The sequence below is a fragment of the Musa acuminata genome, chromosome BXJ2-4 (assembly GCF_036884655.1).
Source record: "Musa acuminata AAA Group cultivar baxijiao chromosome BXJ2-4, Cavendish_Baxijiao_AAA, whole genome shotgun sequence".
NCBI lineage: Eukaryota > Viridiplantae > Streptophyta > Magnoliopsida > Zingiberales > Musaceae > Musa > Musa acuminata.
The window spans coordinates 3225875-3237897 of record NC_088341.1 but is presented as its reverse complement, the minus strand read 5'-3'; the positions used below and the strand labels follow the sequence as shown (position 1 = coordinate 3237897).

The 12023-nt window shown below is 42.0% G+C and overlaps 2 protein-coding genes across 2 annotated transcripts; one reads left to right on the top strand and one right to left on the bottom strand.

Annotated features, from left to right (window-relative positions):
- Positions 1 to 53: 53 nt before the first annotated feature.
- LOC135609514 (ethylene-responsive transcription factor 3-like) lies at positions 54 to 4511 on the bottom strand. The gene is made up of 2 exons (XM_065102859.1): positions 3543 to 4511; positions 54 to 503 (listed from the first exon to the last, which is right to left on the bottom strand). The coding sequence occupies exon 1, from the start codon at positions 4215 to 4217 to the stop codon at positions 3588 to 3590; it is 630 nt and encodes a 209-aa protein (XP_064958931.1). The 5' UTR covers positions 4218 to 4511; the 3' UTR covers positions 54 to 503; positions 3543 to 3587.
- Positions 4512 to 5973: 1462 nt separating this feature from the next.
- Positions 5974 to 11768, top strand: LOC103980560 (uncharacterized). The gene is made up of 5 exons (XM_009396999.3): positions 5974 to 6276; positions 6701 to 6773; positions 8579 to 8643; positions 10397 to 10506; positions 11338 to 11768. The coding sequence occupies exons 1-5, from the start codon at positions 6106 to 6108 to the stop codon at positions 11534 to 11536; spliced, it is 618 nt and encodes a 205-aa protein (XP_009395274.2). The 5' UTR covers positions 5974 to 6105; the 3' UTR covers positions 11537 to 11768.
- Positions 11769 to 12023: the final 255 nt, after the last annotated feature.

Sequence of the window (12023 nt, the reverse complement as noted above, 5' to 3'; positions counted from 1 at the left end):
CATATCCATCCTACCATTCAACATTTATAGTTAGCAGAGAAAAATCGAATCAGTACCAAAGTATATGATTCATTATCTATCGTTAATCAGATCAGCATTAGTCCACAACACATTTGAAATCTGAAGCATCACAAACAGTGTCCATCATGATTGTTACATCACAAGCAGGATAGGCATAGGCATTGACCACATCCTCATTCCAAGTTAGACCACAACGGTGACGAGCAAACGACGAAGGGTACAAAGTATCATGACGTTCTCCACATTTTTATTGCCTTTGGTTGCAGCTTCAATCCTTTCCATTGTTCCTCAACACTCGCAGCTCTCTCTGTCGAAGTCAAAAGACATCGCTGACTTTGTTCTCCTTTTTCTCCTCGTGCTCTTCCATCTTCATTCTCATTCTCTCTCTGTATCTGGTCTTTTATGTCTCTCTCTCTCTCTCTTATTTCCTCTTCTTCTCAGTATGGTCTACAGCATCATCATCTTCTTCAAGGGCGTGAGAGCTGGAGATCAAGTCAACAACATTGCTGAATACCATTAACAACCAACCAAAGAAACAATTGGATAGAAGAAGATTTGAAAAATACTGGAGAGATTAGATTAGAATTTCCAAGAAATATCGTCTTTTACATGATTTTATTGAGGCCAAACAGTTAGCAAATGAATGATTGTATTATACAGCAAGGTAGAAAACACTGCAACCATTATGAGAACTACTCTGTACACAATTCGATATAACTTCTCACCGATCTCCATACAAATCAGATATCATCATAATATCCTCAGCACAGTTCCTTCTAGAATTTGAAGAACAGAAAATAAAAATCTAAGAAATAGTATAATCGATTAAGATTGAAGCTAAAACCGTTAAAGAGATAACTATCAACATAAAGGCAGTAATTCCGATTAGATTGAGTTTCATGTTGAAATCTCAGCTAGCAGCCATATGTCCAATTCAGGTAATTGTCATAAACTAGGCTTCGGTTTCTAGTTCAAGTAAATGTTGTCTGCAATTAGTTAAAGGATGTTTAGGCACAGGTGTTCTACATAACATTGTATTGTAGGTTTGCAAAGGAAAACCACCGGCCAGTACTTGTTATTGGGATGGATATAGCATGACCATTCGGCAATTCTCACCAGAATCTATGGTATATTTGTCAACCTACAACCATATTCAACCAGTAAGCAAGCTTTTTGTCTTTTGCTCCTGCCGAAAGCCACTTAAATCAGGGTTCTCACCACACTTAAAATGACATGATTCATTTTAAGGAGACACCATCTTGCAAATCCTAAAACTTAAATCACTTTTGCCTGCCATTCCACGGGCTCTTGATGATATGATACGATAGCCAACAAATCAAAAAAATCTCTAGTAGTTGTTAAATCCACACAAGGCTTACACTATGGTAAGCAAAATCAAGTCCTAAGAGGCAACACCCAGAAGAGTGGTTAAATCCACCTGAATTAGAACATTAAAAAATAATGGCTCAATAAAAGTGTGCTGACCATAAGGATTAATGAAACTACTAATATCATCATGTAAAACTAAACAATGAATCTGACCCAAATGGATGAACAAAGTGCAAAACAAATAATAGATAGGCAATGTAATGTGTATCTTAAGAACACATGACTTGGGCACATGACATTCTGAAAGTTATATACAGTGATTGCAAAAGGCGCTCGGGCGCTCGCCTAGGCTCTCGGGCGAGGCGAGGCGAGGCCCGAGCGCCTCGCTAATGTCCCAGGCGGCGCGCTTCAATCAGGCGCCGCCTGGGCGCTCGCCCGAGCCCAGGCGCTGGGCGCTTCGGGCGAGCGCCTGGGTAAACCGAACCAGAATTTTAGGTCTGGTTCGGTCCTGGTTCGGTTGTTAGTTGGTTCAATCGAACCAACTAAACCGATATAACCCCAACCCTAACCAAACACTAACCTGCTGCCGCTGCCGATCCCGATCCCTGTCCCGATCTCGTCGCTCGCTACCGCTGCTCCCGCTGCCGCTGCTCGCGCCTCCCGCGAGCCCTCTCGCTGCTCGCGCCTCCTGCGAGCCCTCCTGCTGCTCTCGCCTCCCGCGAGCCCTCTCGCTGCTCGCGTCTCCTGCGAGCCCTCCCGCGAGCCTTCCCGCTGCTCGCGCCTCCCTCGAGCCCTCCCGCTGCTCACGCCTCCCGCGAGCCCTCCCGCTGCTCGCGCCTCTCGCGAGCCCTCTCACCTCCTGCGAGCCCTCCCGCGAGCCTTCCCGCTGCTCGCGCCTTCCGCTCCCTTTCCCTTTCCGGCTGCCGCTGCTGCTGCCGTCGCTCGCCGTCGCTGCTGCCGCCGGTCGCCGCTGCTTCCTCGATTCTCCGTCAGCAGGTTTATACTGTTAATGTGATTATATTTATTAATTATATTATATATTTTTATATTTTTATTTAAAATTTTAAATAAATATATTTATTAATTATATTTTATATTTTTATATTTTAGCGCCTCGCTTCGCTCGGGCGAGCGCCTGGGCGAGCGCCTAGCGCCTCGGGCGTTTTTGGACCTTGGCGCCTTTTGGCGCCTAGCGCTTTTTAAATCACTGGTTATATATATATATATATATATATATATGGATATCTCAGCTAAATTCATAAGCAGTTGAACCATGAAATATCCCCAGTTTTATTAACTCTCACACTAGAGCTTGCAATAAAGCATACAGATCTCATGTGAAAATACCAGATAAATGTACACATAACAATGCACCAGATTTGGCAACTTATAATCTAAAGTCAACTTTAAAATAAATCAACTCAAGCTAGCAATCCAAAAAAAACTCTGCGGTCCAAAGATTATTATGCACAATAGAAGAAATGAAAGGCACATATTCAAGCCACACAATAACAATAAGCAATACTAACACACAAAACTTGGATCTACAGGGAAATCAGGTTTCGATATAACATGTCCAATAATGTCCATTAACCGAATCGCCGATCACATTTGCATAAATAACTAAAATGTAGGTATAAACTAGATAGCAGCAAATCCACAAGAAACAATCCTTGGTGTGTTTCCATTAACAAGAGAAATTAAGCAAATAAAGCATCACCAGCAAGAACCTGATCCACAAAAACAAATTATCAACGTTCTCATTTGCAACTCCGATCTTTCCAGTGTATCATGATCATTTTCAATCATCTACTACTCAAGCGGCGGCAAATGCTTAAAACCCCACCTGGTTCTTCTCATTTCTTTCTCTAATTTATGCTTAAAAATCTTTATCTTGCCTTGTGAACACACGCTAAATGTTACAAGGTAGGAGATCCATAGAATACTAAGATCATAACAATTAGATAGATAGATAAATTAGATAGGAGATCTAACTCAGACGTATCAGAGCTCTTTTGTAGAGAATGAGACACGGAGATTCCAGACAAAACCTTTTTACCTACTCTGATACATTGAAATACTTAAAACTCTTAATCATATTAGTAATAGATCCTAAATCAATCCATGCCATAAATATAGAACGGAAAGAACACATCGTTAAATAGTGGTGATGAGAGAAGGAAAAACGCAACTCTTAAAAGGACCCTTTTTCTCCTCTCAGATGTGGGATCGCAGCATCAGAGGCGAAGAACCGTAACGTGGAGATCATCCTCGGGCGGGGGATGCAGGTTGAGATCGAAGGGCAGCGGCTGCCTGTACGCCGATGCGATGTCGGCATCGTCGTCGACCACGGAGCACGACGACCCGCAATCGCTGTGGCAGTCGTTTTCGCCTGCGAGCACACGCGGGGGCGGCGGGTTGGCCTGCCTCCCGAGGTGCGCCGTCCGGAGGTGGATCGGCGTGGCCGCCGCCGCCGCGGGCAGACGGGGCCCGTTGCAGGACTCCACGGTGCTGCTGTGGCTACTGGACGTGGGCCGCGTCGGCGGCGGGGGCTGGTGGCCGCGGTGGCCCAAGGGGAACCGCGTGGCGGAGGGGCGGAAGGGAGGGAGGTGCTGGGGAGTGGGAGAGGAGGAGGTGGAGAGGGGGAAGTTGGTCTTGGCTTTGGGACCGCGGAGGGCGCAGGCAGCGGCGTCGTATGCCCGGGCGGCGTCCTCGGCGGAGTCGAAGGTGCCGAGCCACACACGGGCCTTCTTCCACGGGTCCCGGATCTCTGCAGCGAACCGTCCCCACGGCCGCTTCCGGACGCCACGGAACCGCGTCTCTACCGCCGCCGCCGCCGCCGCCGCCGGAACTCGGCCCTTCCGCATGTCTTCCACAAATCAAACGCAATAATCTTCTCACCAAGGACGAGGAAGAACAGAGGGAAGGCAAGAGAAAGGAGATCGACCACTGGAAGGGCACAAAAAATTCAGCATCTCAACCTTGTTCTCCTATCTTCCTTTCCTCGGTTGCGAGCGAGCGAGCGATCGCCAAGCGATAAAGTGGAAGACTTGACCGCTTTGCTTGTTTCCGCTACGATCGGTCACCTCCGCTTCCGCTACCCACCCCCCTTCTTCTCCTCCCTTCTCCCCCCTCCCCCTACCCTACCCCGTACTCTTGCCCATTTCGGGGCATTTGTTTTAATTTTTTCCATTTCCTTTTTGACGTATATTAAATGACCATCCTACCCTCGTGCTTATCCATGAGATAAGCCTTATTTATTATTATTATCCATCATCATCTCTCATGGATGGTGGTATCATCACATGCGACTCATTGGAATACCATAAGCAATTAAACCAGCTAACATGTCACGTGTATACACGCACATTACTCCTCAGGAAGCGACTTCTTAATCCAGTCCGCTGTATTCTTGACGCGCTTCACGCGGGTCCCCACCGTGCCCCACGTTAAATCTCCAATCATCGCCGTGGTAGCTTGGCGCGTTTGTGGAGGACGGGCATGTAAACGTCCGGCTCGATCTGCATCACGGCTGACGAACACGTTGCTGACACAACACGGGATTCCATCTGCCCGTCACGTGGCACGATGAGGTGTGGGGGGCGAAACGGACGGTGGATCTTTCGTGTGCACCAATAAACTTTATACGGACGCCCTGATGACACGTCCTTATCCCGCACCCTCCAACCCCACGCGGCTACGCCTGTTCACATCACTATAATGACGAAATCACCCTTCTGGGCTCGTGCAGAACCCCATCACTTGTCACGTTTGAAACAAGAGGAAGGACGACAACAGAAAGAAGAGAACTCGAGCGAGAAGACTCGAGGAGCAGCAGTGGCTGATACGGCGTCCGTGTCGCGGATTGGATGGGTTCGAACGGGCAGCCAACGACCCACCAAATCACGTCGCATCCCATCGCGTCTCTGATCGGTACGTGTTTGGATCCGACTCGTTGTGGGCCCCAGACACGCGCACCTACCCAACCAAAAGCTGACAACACCTGCTCCGCGCCTCCCCGCCCGCGCCCCTCAAAGTACGCGAAGACGTTTGAATGGGCTTGTGCCCTCGGGGGGCGCTCCTCGATGCGGTGTCGACCGGCGACTGGAATTGCAAACTTTGGCAGCGCCTCCGTAGCGTATCTTTGTGCGGGATCGCGACACGGGGACAGGTCGGGGAACGATAGCCGCCCGATGTCCCGCCGCAACTCCACGTGGTCCCCGCCAGAGACGTTGATCCTGGCGCTCTCATCTCGCGCCTTTCTCGTGGGCCGAGGAGACACCGTCCGTCGGGCCGGGTCCGGTCCAGTGACTGCGCGTCACATGAGGCCACCGATCGCAGTAAGGGGGCTGATCAATTTTAATGTAATATATATCCCTTGAAATATCTATATATATATATATATATATATATATTGATTCCATTAGTATTTATCAGAAATTAGTGTATTTGAACCCGACCCATTTTCTAATCGGGTTAATCGTATCAACCCGTTATGCGCAATCATCCAAAACCGAAAACCACAACGGTGCCCAAATCACCGAGCCGTAATCCCGATCCAAACCGACTCGTTGGTGCTATCGAGGCCGCGGAGCGAGCCATCGTTCCGACTAGAATATAACGCTTGCAATCTCGAGGGCCAATTTGGAGCAAATTGCGAAAAGGGCGTGGGACGGTGTCGCCTCTTCCTTCCGCCTTCTGTGATCCTCGCCCAATCTTGCGGCGACTATCTATCGGTAGCGGCGAGAGGAGGAGATGTTGCCGCAGCGGCTGCGGAGCTCTGGTAGGGCCATCTTTCGGACGGTGAGCCCGCGGATCTGGGGCGGCGACGAGGGTTCCGCCTTCAAGCGCCTGGCCTTCCCCAATCTAAAGAGGAAGACGTCGAATACCTGGTCGGCGGTTCAGGACACCTATCTCTCCACCAAGGTGGCTACTCTTTTTCTTAATTCTGGTTCCTTAGTGTCTTTCTTCAGCGTTTTGGTTCCAGTTTTGATTGCTTTGTTGAATCAAGTTTCTTTGTATTTTCCTTTTGGTTGTCAATTGAATGGGGGTTGTTTAGTAATGGGTTATCGATTGTTCAATATGTGAGGATGGTTTTTTGGGTCCAGGATTAATTGGTTGATAAAACTTGAAATAGCTGAATTAGCCTTAAAATTTGCGTTCTGGATTACTTTCTCCTGCGCCTTTTTGTGAAAGTTATGTGGTAATTTGGCCTTCTTTTTTGGTGCGTAAATTGTCAGTATCATTTTGGTGTTTGGAGTTGTCGAAATATTGTCTGACATCACGTTTATATTGAGTTTATATAAAGTTCCTCCCTAATATCTCTGTTTTGGTGGGATGAATTATACAGGAAGTTTTTGAGACTCATAGAGTGGTCTTCACTATTGGAACGTCTATTGCCTCCATTCTTACTGCATGGGGAGGTAAAATTCATTCTTTCGTTGCTGTAATTTTATTTTAGTTATGTAAATTTTCTTGTATGTGAAACTTGTGTGGAAGCAAAATGCATTCCCTCTAATTTCTTCTTCAAGAGGTCCTAAATATATTGAATCTATTGCACGGGACAAACTGATTAGTTGATTAGCTATATGGATGATCAAGTTGGGTTCTGATAACCTACGAAGGGCCATCATATTTAATGCTATCGTTACCTATCAACTCTTCTTTGGTTATAATGTCATAGCATTTCCATAAAATTAATTGATGCCATGGATGTGATTTCAATGTTCTAAATTTCTTTTTCTCAAAAGTAGAACTTAGTATTTTTGGTCATTCAAGTAATATATGTTCTCATAAATAAAAAAAAATTAAATATTTTAATATAAGAATAGATTTCAATATAAACAGAGCTATAAATCAGGAAATAATTTTAAAAGGATTGGAGGATTGTAAATTGACTGGGACAAATGGAATTGATGTGAAGCAAGTGTATGTTATGTATGATTGCATTGTACGCTGTAAGGATTATTAGTTGTGAGATCTAAAATATCCTCTGAGTTAAATTTACCCTTGTAAAAAAATAATATTGATGTTAAAGTTACTGACTTATCAACAGGTGTGACATGCACACACACACAAATCTTTTCTTGTCTTGTGTTTTGCATTGTCTGATTCACGTTGATTATTTTATTGTATCATCATCCTTCTCTTGGAACTAAAACACATCATGTAGAAGAAAAATGAAAAAACTATTGTTCCACTGGTGCGGAGGACAGAACATTCATTCACGAGGTAATGAGATTAAATTCAAGGGATAAGTGTCTCCAAGTAAGCAAGAGAAAATAAAGGATTATGTAACACATTGTTAATCATATAGAAGAGAACATAAATGTGTGGTTTAAGAGTTGATTATTGGTTTCCTAGATTTTTTTTCAGGATCCCTTTCACAAATCAGTGGACTAATGGTTTTGATTTAATTGTCTAAATTCTAAAATTTTGGCTTTTTTTGACTGATAAGATAGTTCACAACTTTTACTTAACCTATAGAATGGCAACCTTGTCCCTGATGTTTAATGTGAAGCAAGTAGCACAATTTGACATGAATAGAATGTTTAGAAGGATGCACATACAATTGGAAAATTTAAATGAATGTTTTCTGAGAGGATTAGCAATATGCATAATCAAGGACAAGGTGAAAGAGAATCAAGATATACAGCCTACTGACAACATCATGAGGATGCTTTATGAAGGGTTCTGGAAATGGATGGGACAATTCCTTAACATGGTTATACACTCAAGAAGCATCTTGAAAATTTTGTTTTGGGTTTTAGACACTAGTCTGTATATTTTGTAGTGACTGGTACATTTTGTATCACTAGTTGTGATACCCAATGTTGTTCGACATTTAGAAGTATGGCTTTGGCATCTTCTTAATGATAGGAAAATGAAAATTTTCTAAACAGGTACTCAGCTAGGATTCGCAGCTACCTTGATGGTTGTTGTAATTGGTTATGATTTGTGGATTTGGTGTCAGCATAAGAGTTGTTCTAGTTATATAAGTTGGTGTCACCTTGTAGTGATTAAAATGTTTTATTCTTGATGGAAATAGGTATACGCTTCCATCTAGGTCATCTTGGTCTATTTATGAAGGCACACACATGCTACTTGTCCTTGGAAACTGTAAATGGTGTTAATTTCTGTATCTTTTATTACCAGCCAAGTTAGTTGATTATGTATTTTGTCTATCTCTCAATTCAGTATCCTGAAATTTTCTCCAATGATGTTGCAGGCTATACTCTACGTCAGATCCATCAATCAAATGTTGAGAAAAAACTTGAATCATTGGAACAAGCTGTAAGTTTTTATGTTTTGTCATTAATCTAAAAGCTATTGTCAGTTATTGTAGATCGAAGTTTTTTTATGATTTTATTTCTTATTTATGTTAAGTGTTGAAAATATCTGATGTAGTTACCCCTTTTTTTTAAATGATTGCTGAACATTGTTTGTTCTTTCAAGTTGTTAGATGTTCATTTGCACATCAATAGCTTCCTCAAAAGAGTAGGCTACCAGTATTATTACTAGCTTAAAATTGCTTAGCTAATGTGTTTATTGCAATAGAAAATTTTGTTAGAATACTTCAACTCTAAATGGATTGTACTTGTGATAGATGAAAAGTTATATGTTAGTTCCATCTGTATTTTTTCCAATATAAATGCTAGCAATTCCCTGATCACTGATTTATCTCCAACTTTGTATCACTCAGTTATTAACCATCATTACCCCAGCATTTTGCCATTTTTAAAATTTAACATCTTTCTGATGTTTTTGTAATTCAATATTACAATTAATTAAATGCTAAGAAGACCATGTTTTTCTTATAGTTGCAGCAACATTGATAAAATCTTATCCAAATCTTGCTTAATTATTTAGTCTAACGGTTCCACATCTTTAATATGTCTCTTGAAAATTTAATGTTCTCATTCTTGACTTATGTTGTTATACCTTCAATGATTCTTCAAACATCATAACTAGCTTTCCATTTGAGACAACTTGAAATAATGGTATTTGCTAATGTTCCATATCTCACATTGTCATATATGTTGTGGTACTTGTGATTAAGGTAACCAATTTCGAATAATACTGTCCGGTACGGGCGGTACGTAGCGGTCCATCAGTTTACCGGTACACGGACCTTCCCTTATCGGACAAAACGATAAATAAATAAATATATATATATATATATATATATATATATATTTATTTATATATAAATATTTTATAAAAGGCGACGTCGCGATGCCTTTTTCGACGACGTCGCCGAGGCGACGTCACATCGCGTGGGAGAAGGAAAAGCCGACGTTGCCATATATATATATATACCAAGCGGTATATGGTTTCGTACCGTACTGAGCGAACGTCGAAACTCTGGTACGGTACGAAATTGCATACCTTACTTGTGATATGCCAATATATATGCATTGGCAGATATATGAGGTACTTCATGGTTGGGTTGGGTCCACTTGATATAACATTCTCTGATCAGCATGGGCAGAATGAATGTGGCATTTAAAACCTTGATCCAGTTTATCTTCCATAATGTGTAATGGCAGGCACAATTGAGCAGAATAAGATAACCCTAGTAAGTCTGATATTACTAATACTAGGAGCAAGGGGAGTGAGATAATGATTGAATGGGTTTATTCTATTCAAGTCAGTAAATGTCATGTAGCTCTGCAGTCCTCTTTTTCCATCTGCTTCAAGTTCTAGTATGAGAGCCATTTCCTTTTTCAATATCATGTTTTCCATTTGCTCCTGTCGGTATAATCAGTAAAATATTGACATTGATCTCTAGATCTCCACATGACCACATACTCTGATATGTATTGTGCCTTAACATATATATGCTGAGGTTATTCTTGTGTGCATCTATGGCTTAAATTAGTCTGATCACAAATTAACAGTATTTATCTCATTTTTTCTTTGTGCTTGGTCATAATGTTCAATAAATGTCATGTAGCTCTGTGAAAACCTTTATCATTTATGTTTTAAGCTTTTACTGAATGAATTTTAAGGATCTTCTAAACTGGAAAGTGTTCTTGTTATTCAGTTGAAAAATAGCTATAAGATTGAGCATGAGGAGATTAAAAAAATTGCAAGTTCTGGAAACATCAGCACTTCAGCTTGCGTTGCAGTAGCTGGAACTTCTCTTGTCATCGGGTTTGTTCCTAATTATCTTCTTGTATGCTATTTTTAATATTCTACCTGATGCCTGACACTCAGTATTACTTCATTGTCAAAAATAATGAACATTAGTGGTTGGTTCCAGATTGCATTAACATGATCTCTGAGAAATGTCATTGTATTCCTCTTGGAGCATCTACGCTTACTAATTATTTGATCCCCAACAAAGCTTTTCTCACTTGATCCAAATTACCTCAACATTAATGTCCTAGGCAAAATAGCCTCAGGAAGCTATTCAAATGCAGTCCTGCAATCAGAGAGGCATGAAAACCATAACCCTGGAAATATAAGCAGCATGTTCTTTTAACATGGTCTATCTTTATGTCTATCTTAGTTTCTAGAAACCTGAAAAATAACGTTCTCATTGTGATCCAAATCCACAGTGTCCTACTCTTTTGGCAACACGTGAAACATTATATTTGTTATGGCAATAGAACCTTGTGGCCTGGCAAGTGAGGCACCTACAGGTGCAGTTTTTGAGGGCCAATATATAATGTATTACTCCTGCAAGCAAAGACTGTTCTTATGATCTGAATCTTGGTCCACTAGGATGCAGTGGAGCAATCCCACTGTGGCAGTATGTTTCTTTCGATAAACTTGTACTGTAGCAAATGGTTTTGGTTGTGTAGTTCTTCTCTATGAATGAACTTGCTTTTTCTTTTCTTTTCTGCTTGTCGTTAACAGATGCCAACGGCAGAACACATTTCTTTCTGTCCAGAAGTAAATAAGTGGGCTGTATGGCTTGTTGCTATGTCGGAATACTGTGCACATATTAAACATCTTGTCTTTGCAATTGCTCAAATGCAGCTACGGACTTGGTTGGCGCAGTGGATCATGGTATGCCAATCGAAAATTTCGCCGAGAGCAGCTCAAGTTGATGGGTCAATTCAAACCAAACAGATGGCAGCTTTTGAGAAAATCCCTTGTACGATTTAGAACTCCTGTCCATAAATCTGCAGAGATTCCCACTATAGCTGATACTGGTTCGCTTGCATCGAACAAGTAAACAAACCTTCATCAACTTTCCACAGATGAGGCATACTTTTAGATTACTGTCAATAGCTATCGAAGCAAAAATACCAACTGCTACTTGGCGGCAGTCGTTTGTGATATAATTTTATTCTCGTTCTTGTTCAGATTCTTGTGTCCATTGAATGTGCCAAGCAGGAGAAATAAGTGTTTATGGTGATGTTTGTGGGCAGTCGTTTGTGATATAATTTTATTCTCGTTCTTGTTCAGATTCTTGTGTCCATTGAATGTGCCAAGCAGGAGAAATAAGTGTTTATGGTGATGTTTGTGTCTGCAATGAAGCTGATCACTCTTTTTGTTTGCTGCGGGTGAAACCTGCGACTGATCGGTCATTACTAATACAAAGAATCAAAGGTACATAATATGAACTTTGCCTACAAGTCTTGTAGCAATTAGCTTGGTTTGATATGATGTGTATGTCAAACTAAATACCTAATATGCACTGAAATAGGGCTCCTCTCAAA

Coding starts and splice junctions, on each gene's coding strand:
- LOC135609514 (XM_065102859.1), bottom strand. CDS start 4,217: ATGCGGAAGGGCCGAGTTCCGGCGGCGGCGGCGGCGGCGGCGGTAGAG.
- LOC103980560 (XM_009396999.3), top strand. CDS start 6,106: ATGTTGCCGCAGCGGCTGCGGAGCTCTGGTAGGGCCATCTTTCGGACG. Junction 8,644..10,396: donor TTGAATCATTGGAACAAGCT/GTAAGTTTTTAT, acceptor CTTGTTATTCAG/TTGAAAAATAGCTATAAGAT. Junction 10,507..11,337: donor GGAACTTCTCTTGTCATCGG/GTTTGTTCCTAA, acceptor GCTCAAATGCAG/CTACGGACTTGGTTGGCGCA.